Here is a 15,477-nt window from a genome sequence, read left to right as displayed (position 1 = left end):
TCGTTGATAAAGATATTAAACAAGACCGGCCCTAGAACTGAGCGCTGGGGGACACCGCTTGTGACCGGCCACCACCTGGATTTAACTCCATTCACCACAACTCTCTGGGCTTGGCCATCCAGCCAGTTTTTAACCCAGCAAAGAGTACAGCCCGTCTAGGCCACGAACTGCCAGCTCCTCCAGGAGAATGCTGGGGGAAACTGTGTCGAAGGCTTTGCTGAAGTCCAGATAGACAATATCCACAGCCTTTCCCTCGTCTACCAGGCAGGTCACCTGGTCATAGAAGGAAATCAGGTTGTTCAGGCAGGTGCCTTTCATGAACCCATGCTGGCTGGGCCTGATCCCCTGGTTGTCCTCCATATGCCTGGTGAGCACACTCAGGATGAACTGCTCCATAATTTTCCCTGGTACCAAGGTCAGGCTGACAGGTCTGTAGTTCCCTGGATCCTCCTTCCGGCCCTTTTTGAAGATAGGCGTCACATTTGCCAACCGCCAGTCATCTGGGACTTCCCCTGTTATCCAGGACTGCTGGTAAATAATGCTGCATGACCTGACAAGATCCCCGTACTCTTCTTGGGTCGCCTGCCCCCTCTTCCAAAGCTGGTAAGCTCTCCTTTCCTTCCCGAGTCTCAGTAAAAGATCCATGTTCAGCCAGGACGGTCATCTTCCCTGCTGATTCATCTTACGGCACATGGGGACAGCCTGCTCCTGTGCCTTTAAGACCTCTTGCTTGAAGAATGCCCAACTTTTCTGGACCCCTCTGCCCTTCAGGACACACTCCCAAGCGACTCTCCCAACCAGTGTTCTGACTATACTGACTATTTATCTGCATAACATTTCTTTCTTTGTGTGTCAGCTTACAGAAAAACTGAAAAAAAAATTAGAACCTTAAGTCCAAGATCCAATTAATGTTGCACAAAATACAATTGCAGGATCTTGTTTGAAAAATGGCATATTGCCAGTACTGTAGAAATACAGACATCAATACAACAAATACTTACTCTCTAAAATTCCTACTATGGATTTTGGGAAGATTGGAGGTTAGCTGCTTTGAACTCATAGAACCTTCTGTAGATACGTTGAACCCAGTGTTCTCCAGAAACCCCTCAGCAACTTGCATTACAGGAACAGCTATCATGTAAATAAAGATATTTCAAATGAAAAGACAGACCAAAAAGCATTGTGAAGAAACTAAGTTGTCAATTATTTCTTGAAGAGTCATTTCTTCGGTATTACAACAGTCTGTGGTAGTAGGGGAAGAGGTCATATTTTATCTCTTAGTTTTTATTGTTGTACTTCTTTTTAAACAGACTGCCAGAGAGATGCAAAGACTCATATAGCATAAATCTAATAGGCATAAAAGTGTGGAACAGTAATCAGAATCCCAATTACTCAACTACATTGACTATCAGCTTTGGCATGCTTTAAACACTAAATAAGCCCAAGCTGAATCTCAGAAAATTCTGAAGTTACAGTTTTCATTTAGCAGTATTTGCTACACATTTTTGAAAGTGCTAAGTGTGCTCACTCTCTAATCTCCATCTACATACTGTATTATAGCCTTCCCTTGAAAGATACCTGCTTGACTATCCTGTACAAGAGTTTCATCCTCAATAACATTTTCTGCAGACTGACAAGCATTATCTTCATCTTTTGGTACTGCTCTCTGTTCTAACAGGCGTTGCTGTTTTCGTTGTTCTCTCTCTTTCAGAATAATCTAAAAAATATAATTATAAAACCCAAATCAATTCAGTAACAAATAAGTTTCTCTTACCAAGTGTTTATATACAGACCATTCATAAAGAAGTTTGGCGCTATCATTCAAAGTTTACAACATTAGGGTTTGGGTTTTTTTTGATTTGCATATAAAAAGAAGGAAAGATATTCCCTGAATCTACATAGAAAAGGACTTTTCCCTTGATTGCCAATGACTGGGAGTAGAAAATAACTACTAGGGATCAACTACAAGGACAGAACTAAAGTTAGAAGAGATGAATTGCTTCAATGCAGAGAAGCAGGTGAAAAAGTCTCCCTCTTTACCTTTCTTCTTTAGATTATCAATTTGTAGCAATTCAGCCAAACACTCAAGTACATATCTGTGTATATATGTGTGTATACATATATATATGTATATATGCGCACACAATTACTCTTCCCCCTTATTCCCCTGTTAAAAACCTTGAGTCAGTCTGATAGATAGCTGTCTCTGAATTTGCTGGTTGAAGAAAAAGAGAAGAAATTACCATGGAAAGCTAAGCTATACGGTACATGGAAGGAAGGAAAGTAAGACACATGCTGGATCCGAACATGCTGCTGTAAGCAATAATCAGTTTCCTAAAACTCATCTTCCTTCTCTGCTTTCATAGCTGCTAAGAAGCAGTTATTGTATATATGACCACTAGCTCAGCTAATCTACCCAAAATTTGTAATTATACACCACACAATCTAACTGCAAAAGTAAATTTCTCCCTTTGCATTTGTCAAGAATGAACAAAGAACAAAAGTAAGTTCCCTATCAGAACACAGATATTACACAGAGAAAACAATCTTTGTCTTCTCAAACCCACTTGGAAAAATCAACAGCATGAAGATAGAACAGCCAGAAGACAGAGTAATTAGTATCAGCCCCCAGGGTTTGTTATATATGTTGTTTATACTGTACAGTTCTCAAATTCAATTAAGTGGCAAAGGATGACCACTAAAGTACCTTCACTAGCTCTGCAAGAATTGTTTTAGACCAAAAAGCAACCTAGTGATGGACTGGTATCTCAGAAATCCTCTGTACAGAAGACACGACAGGAAGCAATGTGAATGGGCAAAGAGGGAAGATAGATACAAGAGAAATCACCAGGTAGATCTAACATTAGTTGCTGCAGAATCAGCTCAAGTTTTGGCTTGGAAGAGCACAGAAACATTAAATACTACCTTTGTTTGATTCATTTTCCCCAGTCCTGCAAAGAACCATATCTTGTCCAAACCAAGTTAAGGTTTTTTTTGATGTCCCCCTGTACCAATGATGTATGAAAATACATTTGGGGGGAATTTGTATATGCTATTTAGCAAGACTCCCCTCTTCTCCCCTCCCTCCCTCCCTCCCTCCCCTTTTTTAAACCAAAAGAAGCTAAAATGGCATTTAGACAAGTAGATGCTGTGATGCAGATGTCCATACCAAAAGGTTTAACAGATTCACAGAGTAATACTGAAGTTACATTAGCCTATATTGTACTATTTAAGGTAAAAATATGAGCACCTTTTTAAGAGGTGTTGGTCTCTTTGCTTTAGGGACTTCTCTCTGTTTCCCTTTCTTTACCAAAGGAGCGCTGGAATCCAAAGGGTTATGAGGCATCTTTTCTTGGTTTAACCGGTGACTTTTTATGGCTGTAGCAGGTTCTTTAGAAAGCAATGGTATGGCACCACCAACTGAGATTAAAAAAAAAACAAACACTTCTGCATCAGACAACTATAAGAAATACCTAACCTAGAATCCAATGCAAGTTTAATGACTGGATTAGGCCTAGTATACACATAATTAATTTGTGTTGTGTTGCTATCAAGAATATTTATAGGCAATCATGTCATTAAACAATGTTATTTAATAAAGATACTCCTCCCAAAAGACTGACATGTCCTCTACCTTTATTACACAACTAGAATCACAAGCTCTGTCCCTGAACTCTCAAAAGCAGAATTTGGCAAAACGCTGCACTGCAAGCTACCTTCAACACCACACCATGCTGGCTTGGTAAATCTTCAGGAATCTCCATGTTTCATGGTAATGGCATTTCCTCCTCCACAGATTCTGTACTGTATTAAGATAAATACTGAGTTGCAGTATTACAGATTTTAGATTTAATTGCTGTAAATAATCTGGAGCACTTATTCCTACCAATGAAGTTGGATGAAGTTCATTTACAGATGGGTAATGAGTAATGCAAAGCTACAGCTAAGCCTCTCTTGCTTAACTAGCACAGCTCTCGGGAGATGTCTACTTGCATTTTTTAGAGGGTTTAGAACATAGCTTTAAATTACTGGCCAAGTCACTGAACCTGGATCTTCCAAACCATGACTTCACACCCTAAAAACTGCTCTCCCTTTTCAACTTGCTATCAGTAGGAATTGCTGTATCACGTGAGAGCACTTTGTCAAACTTCAGTTACCTGCAATATAAACCAGGTTACATTAACAAGTCAACGAAGAGGATGACATATGAATCAGTGGAATGAGCTTGACACCTTTGAACCTCAGGCAAACTCTCTCCCCTAAAAACTACCCAAAGCTTCCGGCAGCTTTTTTTAAGCCATCTTCATTTACCGCTTCCACAGTATTTATATGCTGATCCTCCAACACCACACACATAAGTACTTCTAGCATAAACACTTTACTACATAAAACTGCTACACCGCAACTTTCCTTTTTTGGCTCTGTGTAACAAAAGCAAATTGAGCACCCTGCCGAGAATGTTGTGCAGTATGTTAGCATAGGCGGCTACAAGAATTGAAGCAATACGTAAGTATACATCCTGCAGACACATGGTATTTCCTTCACTGTGTACATCACCACTTCAAATTCAGAGTTCTCATGTTCCTGAACTTGATGGCTTTAACAGTTTTACGTCATTTAGCACAACTGATGCATTTCCAAAATGTAATTTAAATTCAGATAATTACTGCTTTACTATGCTGTTCCATCCATACATTATTTACCAAAGTCAGTAGTAAGTGGAATGAAGTAACTCTGCAGTCACACTCCTTACCCTGCTTGTTCACTGTGCTTCTCTTCTGGTTACAGAAGTCAGCACAATGCCACTTCACAAACTGAAGTTACATTTGGGTACACACCAACTTAATGGGTGCACTAAATGTTAAAAAAAGTACAAAGCTGAGGTAACATCCACTTTAGACTTCCAAGTTACAAAAATGACACATCAGTTTCTCTTCTGCAGCAAATTCAGACACAGGCAATTTAACATCAGAAAACAGGTATTATAACCCATACTTTTCTGCTCCGCCATCTACTCCGCAATCCACACACTGTGTAATTCTACCTCTGCAGCATTGAGTTTGACTGACTCAAATTAAAAAACGGTTTCTTACTCTGCTGTATCAGCTGAAGAAAAAAAAAAAAAAAAAAAAAAAAAGACACCAATTGCAGAAAAAGAATTTTAAAAAACATCTAAGTTCTCTCAGTGAGGGAAAAATCTCAGCAATATCTGGTATTTTGAGCTTTTTATTTAAAAGCTCAGCTATCATATTGTGAGGTGAATTCTCTTGTGATTAGCTCTCTGAAATAATTTTTTAATAAATTCTTTAATTAAATAAGGAGAAAAATTTTATCATCATTAAATTCTAACATCGTATTTCCTTTTGCAAAATGTACTGCACTAGCATAGCAAAGACTAAATTCTGATCTACGATAAAAGAGACACTGAGCTATTTCTTTCTGCTTCCTAATTATGTGTCCACAAAGTCTGAGAGATTCTCTCCATCACCAAACTGTAGCATTTTGTTAACAGCAATTATTTTGCAATTATCAGTCATGGCAGAACTCATCCTTTGTCTCGGGCTGATTGTTTCTCACATAACCCCTGTGTTTGCAATGGAGTTTAAAGGTTTGACTTTGTGCTTACAAAGGAGTTTGCAAACTTCACTCAAGTTACAGCTCTAGGATGTCTAGCATCAGAGGAGCTTAACCAAGCCTTTGTTACTGTGAAGCCCCTTCCTGTAGACTCACATCACAACAGTAATACACATATTTAAGACAAAGCAAAAAGCTCCACAAACATCAGTATTTTCGTCAGAGCCAAATTTCAATCACCTCTCATATAAGGTAGCCTTTTACAAATCACTGTCTTGAAGATATTTCTTTCCCCAAGTCTTCCTCCAAACAATTCAGATTTCCATGCTTTTTAAAGAAACTTCATTTTCTCATTTATCTTGTGAACTGTGTTCCTGCCTGCATATTCAGATAGCATTACAGATCAGGAATCAGGCTACGTTTAACATTTGAATACTTAAAAACAACTCAAACTGGAAGAAAGGAAATTTCATCGTAACCAATACCTGAAAATACCACAGGTTTAGAAGACTGTTTTGACTTCTCTGTTTGCTGCTTCTGCTCCAACACTGCCAGCATGCCACCCAAATCCAATTGCACGGGAATTTGACTCTTCTTACCACTGCTCCTGGATGTTTCCTGAACAAGTTCAGTACCAATTAGTAATGTTCTCCTTTCCAGAATGTAAAGACTGTATTTTGTGTGGTGTGTAATACACTCAATATCTTTATCCACAATTCTTTCGATTTTTAAGTTCTTTCAATGCAAGTATTTTGATCTTGAAATACACACCAACTTTAATGTGAAAATAAAAAAAAAATCAGAAACAGTTCAAATAACTTTTGAATAGCTACTGGAATAAAGCATAACAGTATAATGTCTTTAATAAAGGAGGTGCTTTATGTCAGGCTCCCACTTTGGTCAGATTGCCATCTATCTTCGCAAAAGAAAAAAGGCTTACCAGAATTGAAAGTTTTGTTTCAAGTACAGAAAAACTACTCAGTGACTCTTCCAGGGTATGCAATTGCAATACACATGTATCATTATCTTCAATGTCTTATTAAAAAAAAGAGGTCATCGTCTTTAAGCACCATCTCCTCATAAGCAGTAATCTTTCTGTCTGCTTTGAAGAGAAGGCAAAAATGGTGTCCCACACTTGGCACCACATTTAATGATGCAGAATATAAAAAGATTACAAATGAATAGTCTAGCAAAGACTACAAAAGGGCAAACTATGACAGCAGAACACTGCTAAGGAAATGACTTGCAGATTTTGTACTTTTAGAAGTCTTATCCTGGAGAATCAATTCATTATAGCTTCTGTTACAAGAGGGTTAAGAAATGTGACCTGCTCCTTCTGAGCCTAAGAGCGTATCTTGCATCAGAGCTATGCCAGAACCTACTCACCAACATGGAGCTACATACTGACGTCACTGTTGCTCTGTATTTCTCCTCCTTGCCCCAAGCTAAATGGATCTCCTAGCCTCCTTGTCTTAAACCAGCAGAACCACTTTTAAAAGGTTCCAACTCCTTAAGATAATCAGTTTGGACTAGATTTATGCCATGATCAAATAAGATTGGTGGAAGAAAAATTCCTGTTATCTGAAATTTGCATACATTAGTGAAAAGCTAGTATTTTTCCCTAAAAACTGTATCACAAACTGCAGGCTAGCAATTACTATCACTGAGTGCTTCTAATCAAGAGGCTCTTTTGAGCCATTTTGAGTTGTAAACTTATTTTTGAACGTGAACTCAGTTACCTGCATTTTCTTTCTTTCTAATATAGAAGATGAAGCCTGCTTCCCTGATAGTCCATGCACCTTGGAAGTTCTATCCAGTGTGGGAGACCGACTATCCCAAGGCTCTTCAGGGAGATGGATCTTCGAAATTTAGAGACAAAAGTGGTGAGGAGGAAGAGAAAATATTTAAAGACACATGGAAAAGAATAAAGTGAAGATGATAGTAAGTTCAAATGGAACATAGACAATGGGATTGAGTGCACCCTCGGCAAGTTTGTGAATGACACCAAGCTGAGTAGTACAGCTGATATGCTTCAGGGAAGGGATATCATCCAGAATGACCTTGACAGGCTTGAGGAGCAGGCCTATGTGAACCTCATGAAGTTCAACAAGGGCAAGGTTCTGCACCTGGGTTGGGGCAATCCCCAGTATCAATACAGACTGAGGATGAATGGATTGACAGTAGCCCTGCAAAGAGGCTTGGGGATACTGGCGGACAAAAGACTGGACATGAGCCAGCAATACGCACTTGCAGCCCACAAAGCCAATTCTATCCTGGGCTGCCTAAAAAGAAGTGTGGCCAGCAGGTTGAGGGAGGTAATTCTGCCCTTCTGCTCTTGTGAGACCCCGCTTGGACTTCCGTGTGCAATTCTGGAGTTCCCAGCACAGGAAAGACATGGATCTGTTAATGGAGGTCCAGAGGAGGCCCACAAAAATCAGAGGGCTGGAGTACCTCTCTTAGATAAAAGGCAGAGAGAGTTGCAGTTGTTCAGCCTGGAGAAGAGAAGGCTCTGGGAAAACCTTACTGCGGCCTTCTAAAAGTGCGATCATTTATTGGCTCCCATACTATTTAATGAGACTCATTATTTCCTTCTTTTTTTGAGATTTGGAAGAAAAAAGAAACAAAAACCAGCAAGGCAGCTTCATCTTCAAATACCTGTTACAGAGGAGTGGCCTAATGATCACATGTCCCTACAACTTAGGTAAGTTTTGAGAGGTTATATTCCACTTAAAACTACAAAGCTAAAAGGTTTCTCTCATTTGAGGTGCAAGTCTGTATAATACTTTCTTTATAACAAATCTGGTCCAAGCAATTACTTTCCCTTTTCTTGCTCATTCCTCCCTGTCAATGCAATTTACTGCCTCAAAGCAAACAAGGGGTTTTGTATTTTGTGATTTGTTTTGGGGTTTTTTTCAACCACTAATATTCACAGTGAAACAAAACAAAGGACAACAATTTCTAGCAGCAAAACTAGTTTCAAAGAGAAACCTGGAATTTCACCTTTATTATTTATTTGCTTTGCAAGAGCAATCATATCTCCAATCCTTGTGATTTACGTTTGGGATTCATTCACATATTGAATTAATTTCCAAATTAATCCTTTGGATTCATTTCACTCATGTAAAAAAAAAATAGCTTGGATTTGTAATTGATATTAAGACTCAAATTTTTACTTGTGCACAGCGTGAGAACAATGTGTTATACTGTTCAGATGCCCTTGAAATTTGAATATATGAATCACAGAATCATAGAATCATTTAGGTTGGAAAAGACCTTTAAGATCATCAAGTCCAACCGTTAACCTAACACTGCCATCCTACCACTAAACCATGTCCCTAAGCAAACAGCAAAGGCAGGAATTTAAAGAGTGTTAGTATTATTTTTATTAAATGCAAAATAAAACCAGAGCACTACCTGTAGGAAAATAAACTACATGAACAGAATTAATCTCAACTAACTTTGAGTGTCCACAACACAGGTGTCTATAGTGGAATTAGTAGCCCAGAGTTTAGGTAGCTGTTCAGAGACCAAAAAGGTATATCCTTTGGAATGATATGAATCTATTGGATACTGAATTCATTGTCCACAGAGTACCTAAGGAGATCGCCATGGGCAGAATCTCACATCATAAGCATCTACATTTAATCAAAAGAATTTCACCTTTTGTCTCATTTAAAACTTGCTGTCCTTTCTTGCTTGTTTTCTAAGATCCACAAAATGTTGCAAGATTACTTACTTCAGACTGCTTTCTGACAGCAGGAGTAAATGATTTCTGAGATCCTTGTCCGTTTCTCCTATCAGAAGCAGCTGCCAGGTCAGGAAACTCCTCAGCATCCTAAACAAATAAATTAGAAGATGATTTTATAAGAACTATCAAGCCCATATTCTCAAAACTGAGTTTTCCTACATTCAAATTATTTTCTCCCTGCTTATCAAACATTCATCATAACTTGTTTCACTGTACAAAAATTCAGAAGCCAAGTGCAATGCCACCAACTATAATCAGTACTACAACAGTTAAGTCACCTATGTGGCAGCTCATTCAGGGCTGAAAGAGCTTACAAGAGAAATGCTTCCAACAGCAGCTTGTTATTGCTGTCAGCTGATACAAGTAATTAGAGGTAAATGGCTCCTAAAGGAGTGTTTTTCAGACCATTTAACAGCCTTGCAAACAACTTTCCTCTTCTTCCCATACAGTCTCCAGCTGTGTAATTCTGCCTTAAACATGTGAGTGGTGAAGAACAAAAAGGGCAGGCAAAAGGGTAATAACTCTTGACTACAGTATGGAAATAAACAGATAAATCACTCAAGTGATTATGTAGGCTTAGACACAGGAGTAAATTTTATTAGCAGAGGATACATTATCAAGACTCCAGATTAACTAAGTGCAGACAGGCTGGAGCTTGCTCTACACTGGTAATATTATAGGCACTACCTCAATCATGATGATCCTGATCCACCAGCTTGGTTGTCATTCAATTGCTTCTCCTACCACTTTCTGAGAAGCCTTTTTAGCTGTGATACAATACTACTGAACACACCAATACTACTTCTGCAGCCTAAAGACTTCATTTAAACAGCCCAAGCTAGGAAGGTCTATCTTAAGGACAGACACATCTCACTCAATGAACTATTTTTCAAGAAGCTTGGAAGTATGCTAAAAGACGACTGCAAGAAAGGGAAAAATGTTTCACAAACACTCTTCCAGCCTAGTGGCTTCTTGAACCAGAGGTAGTACCTTTGCATTTAAATAGCCCTCATTAGAATAAATTTTTATTTGAGTCTGTCCAATCATTTCTTGAATCCAAGTAAGTTTCTGGTATCTGCAACATCCTGTAGCAAAATGAGTAATTAAAATCTAGCACTCAGTGTGACGTTACACCTCCTTATATTTCCTCTTGACTCATCACCTATAAGAACCAGAGGACATCAAAAAAAATTAGAAAGATCAAGTAATTTCCTTTTTATCCCCTTGTCACTTCCGATTCCCAGTTAGCCATCTATTTTACAGACTGAGAAGTCCTAGTTTATTCAGTCTTGCCTCCCACAAAAATTGCTTCATACCTTTGATTATTTTGGAGCTTTTTGTCTATCTTTTCTAGTCAAGTGTGTATATTTTTTTAAGGAGTGGGGGAAACACAAGAAAACAAAATCCACACTATATTTAGATTGGACACAGCCTAAATTTTGTATTGTCATAATCCATTTTCTTTTCTATTTTCCTAATAATTCCCAGCACTGTTTCCATGTTTGACCAGTACTACCAGCACTGACCTGACTATCAATAGTAGCATCAATTTTTTTCCCCTCAGGGAAAACATCTAGCTCAGGGCCTACCAGTGTGTACGGAAAAACAGGATTACTTTTTCCCAGATGCATCCATTTATGCTCATAAACAGTGTCTATAAATAAGTGACTTTTATAAAAGTGATCCAATATACTGCTCCGGTGAGCTGCTGCACGTAGCAGAACCTTCTTAAATCTCCTGGGTGCCCAGAAGTTCTGTTGCATTTCAAGAGCATCATACAAGTGTCTCACCCATTTTACAAACTGATGAGCAGACAAGCTTTCCCATCAAACCAGGAAGGTCTGAAAGCTGTCCCCCACTGCCACAACAGATTCTGAATCCACATAACGGATTTCAGTACAATTGGTACATCCCATTCCATGATTCTATGCCATCTTTTTCCACCTTCCTACCATTTTCCATGACTCCTTCCACTCTCTTTCTGTTTAGATGCTAAGTCATTTACAGGTCAGACAGTGTATGGTAGCATATAGTAAAAATGGGGATGTTCTCATGAGGGGAAGAACCTGCAGATCTACCCATAATTCTCTAAGAAAGAGGCCTGTAAACAGTCATGTCTTGTGCTATTCCAGGACAATGAACCACTCAATGAAAAGGACATATAGCCACAGCTTTGCTCCATGTTCCATGTGAAAACATACAGAACAGAAGCCAGCCAGGAAGGTTTCTTTATGCTGTTATTTCACAGACTGAACATTATGTACACCAGATCAAACATGTAAATCAACCCATGTACATAGTGCTGTACAATATTGGGCTTTCAATGAAACACTGTTAAACCACAGACGATACAACAATTCTCTCACGTGGGAGAGTCTAAAGCCTAAACAATACTGATACACTGAAGTATCAAAATACTAGTTTGTCTATTACAGCTACATGAACTTGAAAAAAAGCTGGAATGAGCAATCAGGAATGTGAGCAGTGACAATTGTTTTCCACAGAAATTGCTTCCAGATGTGAGATGTAGGGTAGAATTGTAATACCAATACCACATTCTTTAAAATTGTGGCATGCTATAGTACCCAGTATATTATTCCCCATCCCTTGGGCACTTTGCTTTCTGCAACAGTTACTATAGTATATTTTCAGTTTAGGAAGTTTGACTTCTATGGTTATCTGTTAGCATCCAGACTCTCGGATGCATCATTCCAAATTTGCTCCTAGGTCTCTTCTGCCCTATTCTGTACTCACTGAATATGTGATAAGTCAAAACGCACAACCATTCCCTACCAGTAACTTCTGACAAACATCTCAACTGAAATGGACCTGAACCAAAATTCCTCTACAAACAGGATTTGAACTTAAGTTTGTACAAAGCTGTGTTAAGATTTGGTCTTCCAATACACTTATAACACTTGAAAGAACAACAACAAATATGTCTTTACTGTACCTCAATCCTTGGTGGTTCTGGTATTGTAGATTCATTTTGAGGCTTCTCTACATTACTGGGCAACTTCATTTTTTTCTTCTTTTTCTTCTTTTTTTTCTTCTTTTCTGACCCTTCTTCAGGCTCAGTTTCACTGGCATTATTTTTTGTTTCTGACTGCTGAAAACAAAATCATGAGGCATGACCACCAGAAATTAATTTATTTCAATACCACCTACCAAAATAAATGCAAGTGACCACATTTATACAACTAAAGGGTATCTTAATCAATCGAGGTTAGAACGTTAAGTGGACAAGATCTCTTAGAAGTTCAGAGCTACTGCAAAAACTCTTAATTTGAAGCACATTGCATGGTTATCAGAACATATCGTGACTACTGAGATTTCAACAGGAAATATCTACTCAAATACGGCAAGAGTTCCATGTTTCATGTTTCATTCTAAGCATCAGGAATTTGAAAAAAATCCAGCCTAAAAGTAATGTATTCGAATCAGCTGTTTTTGAAATCTGTGTTGCTGGAGTAGCACAGCATCTTGTTATTCTTTTATACTACAAGAAAAGAAAAATTCTAGTAAGGACAAGGTAATTTTGTATTACTTCTTAAAATCTACATTAGAATTGGCCACTGTACAAAGCCTAGGAAAAAAATGGCAATGTCTCACATCAAGAGACACAATCACACAGTGACAGAAATTAGTTTAGAGCAGACAGTTCTCAAGTACCTTTGCTTCACTATTCTGCTTCCCTTTGCCTCTGGAAAGACCTTCAGATGCTGGTGATGACACAATTTTCTTTGGGGGCTGTGAAAGTACCATGGCCCAAGACACATGTGGCTGAGCAGAGCCATCTGCAGGTGCTTCAGGAAATGCCGTTGAGAAAAAAAGGGATATACAAAGATGTCTCAAAAATATTTCTCAAATATTCAGAAGAAAAAGGCTAGATAATGAATTAATCAAGGACTAGCAAATACAGCAGAGCGCCATATTCCTTCTGAGGAAGGACTGAAATAAGACACCCACACATTTCATTTCTCCAGAAGGCTTTCTAGAATTGCAACTACTCCATATATTGTCCAGTACTATATACATTCACTTAGCCCAATTAAATTATAATTGGAAATCCATACTGTGTCATACTCTTTACAGAAAAATAGTTCCATGCTCATTTTCTAAGCTATTTTTCTTTAAAATAATGAATTTCTGCTACATTTATATACAAGATTCCTTAAATATTTATCCCACTCAAGTCATTCAGCTTTCATGTACAAGGCCACATCAGTACTTTCTACTTTCTAAAAGCTTCCCAGTTCTACAGAGATATATACAAGCTGAAAGACTTCCTAACGTGCCTCAGTGCACAAGAATTTCACCCACTATCACCCAGAGGTATCAATGTTGTGAAAGAACTCACACTTAATTAATTTTGTAAGCATTCCTAACACAGAGCAAATACAGACAAAAATTTAAATTTTTGTCTGTAAGAATGAGAAAAACTGTGAGAAGATGGGTACTGCCAGCCCCAGCCAGCTCCAAAACAGACCCACTGCCAGACACAGTTGAGCCCATCAGCGACGCTGGTGGCACCTAAGCAATACACATGTTTAAGAAAGCGTAAAAAACACTGTGCAGGGGTTGTGAGAGGGAGGGGTAAGAAAAAAAATGAGAGAGAAACAGCCCTGCAGACACCAAGGTCAGTGAAGAAGGAGGGGGTGAAGGTCCTCCGGGTGCTGAAGTAGACATTCCCCTGCAGCCCCTGGAGAAGACCATGGTGGAGCAGGCTGTCCCCCTGCAAAGGAAGGATCAGCAGAGAGGAGCTGTTATGAACTGACTGCAACCCTCATACCCCTGTGTTGCTTGAAGGAGTAAAGATGAGCCTGAGAAGGGGGTGGTGGCAGTGTTTGTCTTTGTTTTGCATCATCCTACCCTCTTTTTAATTGGCACCAAATTAATCTTCGCCAAGTTGAGTCTGCTTTGCCTGTGATGGGTGACTGGTGAGCAATCTCCTGATCTTGCCCCCCAAGGTTTTTTATCTTATTTTCTCCTGTCCTGCTGAAGAGGGAGAGTAAGAGAGCAGCTGGGTGGAGGCCTGGCCGCCAGCCAGTGTCAATCCAGCACAAACTGCTACTTTATTCTGGGGGACAGGAACGGAGGATAGTGTTTGGGGAAAAAAACATTATCTTTAAAGTTTCTGGGACAACTTTATCTTTAGAGGGCCCTTCAAGGCACTTCAGCAGATTAACCTGTCCTTTCTGAATCCTTACTGAAGTCAGCGGGAAGATAAGGATGTCTGTGTATACATGGAAATCCAGTGAGAGGCACTTAAGACAATCCAATACAAAATGCATGTGACGCCTTGCCAGACAGAGTCCTGCTGTTTTTTTTTCACTGAATTTCAGATTTAAGTATTTCAATTAAATTCAAATACTTACTTGAAGCCAGCCACTTGATAGTTTGTGTCAATTTAGGAAAAAAAAAAAAATTCTGCATCCCCACAGCCAGACAACAGGTAAACAAAATAAAAAAAAGGGGATATTTCAGCATCACAGTCCTCCACAGCTATCCTTCTTTGTTTAACAGACTTGACAGAAATAACATATGCCACAGAATTTTTTGGTACATACTAGGCTCTAGACTGCCAGCTATTTAGAACAAATCTCCTTAGCAAGACTCATCAAATATTTACCTCAAATTTATTCTTGGAAAAAATCTGAAAATGACTCAACAGACTTCCAATAATCCATATGCATTACTTCTTTCCTCTTAAACAACATGGGAGGCAATTACAGCAATATCTGCCTTCCAGCTTCAGTGAAACAACAGAGAAAGAAGGTAATCCCAGTTTTGACCCACTAATGATATCTATAATCAAGAATAAGTTCTAAATGGTCGTCTTATTTGAAAGAAACTGATAAAGCTTTAGTTGTTTGGTTTTTTTCTTTTAGAATCATAGAATTCTAAAAGAATTCAGAATACTTTGTTTTTTCCAAATTGGTGAGACATAAGCAGTTAAAATATGGGGAAATAATTCCATCTGGAGCCCTTACCTCTACCATCAAATGAGGAGGGAATTGAGCTGGCCACCGGTCCATCTGAAGGCTTCGATGAAGCTTTGCTTTCTGCATATGTATGTTCCTGTAAAATAGACAGTCGGGTATCATAAAAGTAGATCACTGACCTAAAGAGAGCTAAACCCAAAACACTCCATA

General features: G+C 38.8%; 1 protein-coding gene across 11 annotated transcripts in view; it reads right to left on the bottom strand.

The window, feature by feature from the left end:
- The window catches only part of SECISBP2 (SECIS binding protein 2), a 32,135-nt gene that overhangs the window by 9,358 nt on the left and 7,300 nt on the right, over window positions 1-15,477 (bottom strand). For 8 of the 11 annotated variants that reach the window (XR_004842105.1, XR_004842106.1, XM_035895012.1 and 5 more), the window contains exons 5-13: window positions 15,316-15,403; window positions 12,995-13,140; window positions 12,276-12,431; window positions 9,311-9,409; window positions 7,314-7,433; window positions 6,060-6,192; window positions 3,251-3,420; window positions 1,579-1,717; window positions 1,002-1,131 (exon numbers count right to left, since the gene is read on the bottom strand). Coding sequence is in view for 9 of the 11 variants with exons in the window: in XM_035895012.1 (XP_035750905.1) it covers window positions 1,002-1,131; window positions 1,579-1,717; window positions 3,251-3,420; window positions 6,060-6,192; window positions 7,314-7,433; window positions 9,311-9,409; window positions 12,276-12,431; window positions 12,995-13,140; window positions 15,316-15,403 (1,181 nt within the window). In the remaining 2 variants the exon portion in view is untranslated. The remainder of the gene's footprint in view (window positions 1-1,001; window positions 1,132-1,578; window positions 1,718-3,250; window positions 3,421-6,059; window positions 6,193-7,313; window positions 7,434-9,310; window positions 9,410-12,275; window positions 12,432-12,994; window positions 13,141-15,315; window positions 15,404-15,477) is intronic. The other 3 variants (XM_035895014.1, XM_035895015.1, XM_035895021.1) reach the window with 3 other exon arrangements.

The sequence above is a fragment of the Egretta garzetta genome, unplaced genomic scaffold (genome assembly GCF_000687185.1).
Source record: "Egretta garzetta isolate BGI_Z169 unplaced genomic scaffold, ASM68718v1 scaffold375, whole genome shotgun sequence".
Taxonomy (NCBI): domain Eukaryota; kingdom Metazoa; phylum Chordata; class Aves; order Pelecaniformes; family Ardeidae; genus Egretta; species Egretta garzetta.
Note: the sequence above shows the minus strand (reverse complement) of the source record. Positions and strands in the feature narration are given on the sequence as shown.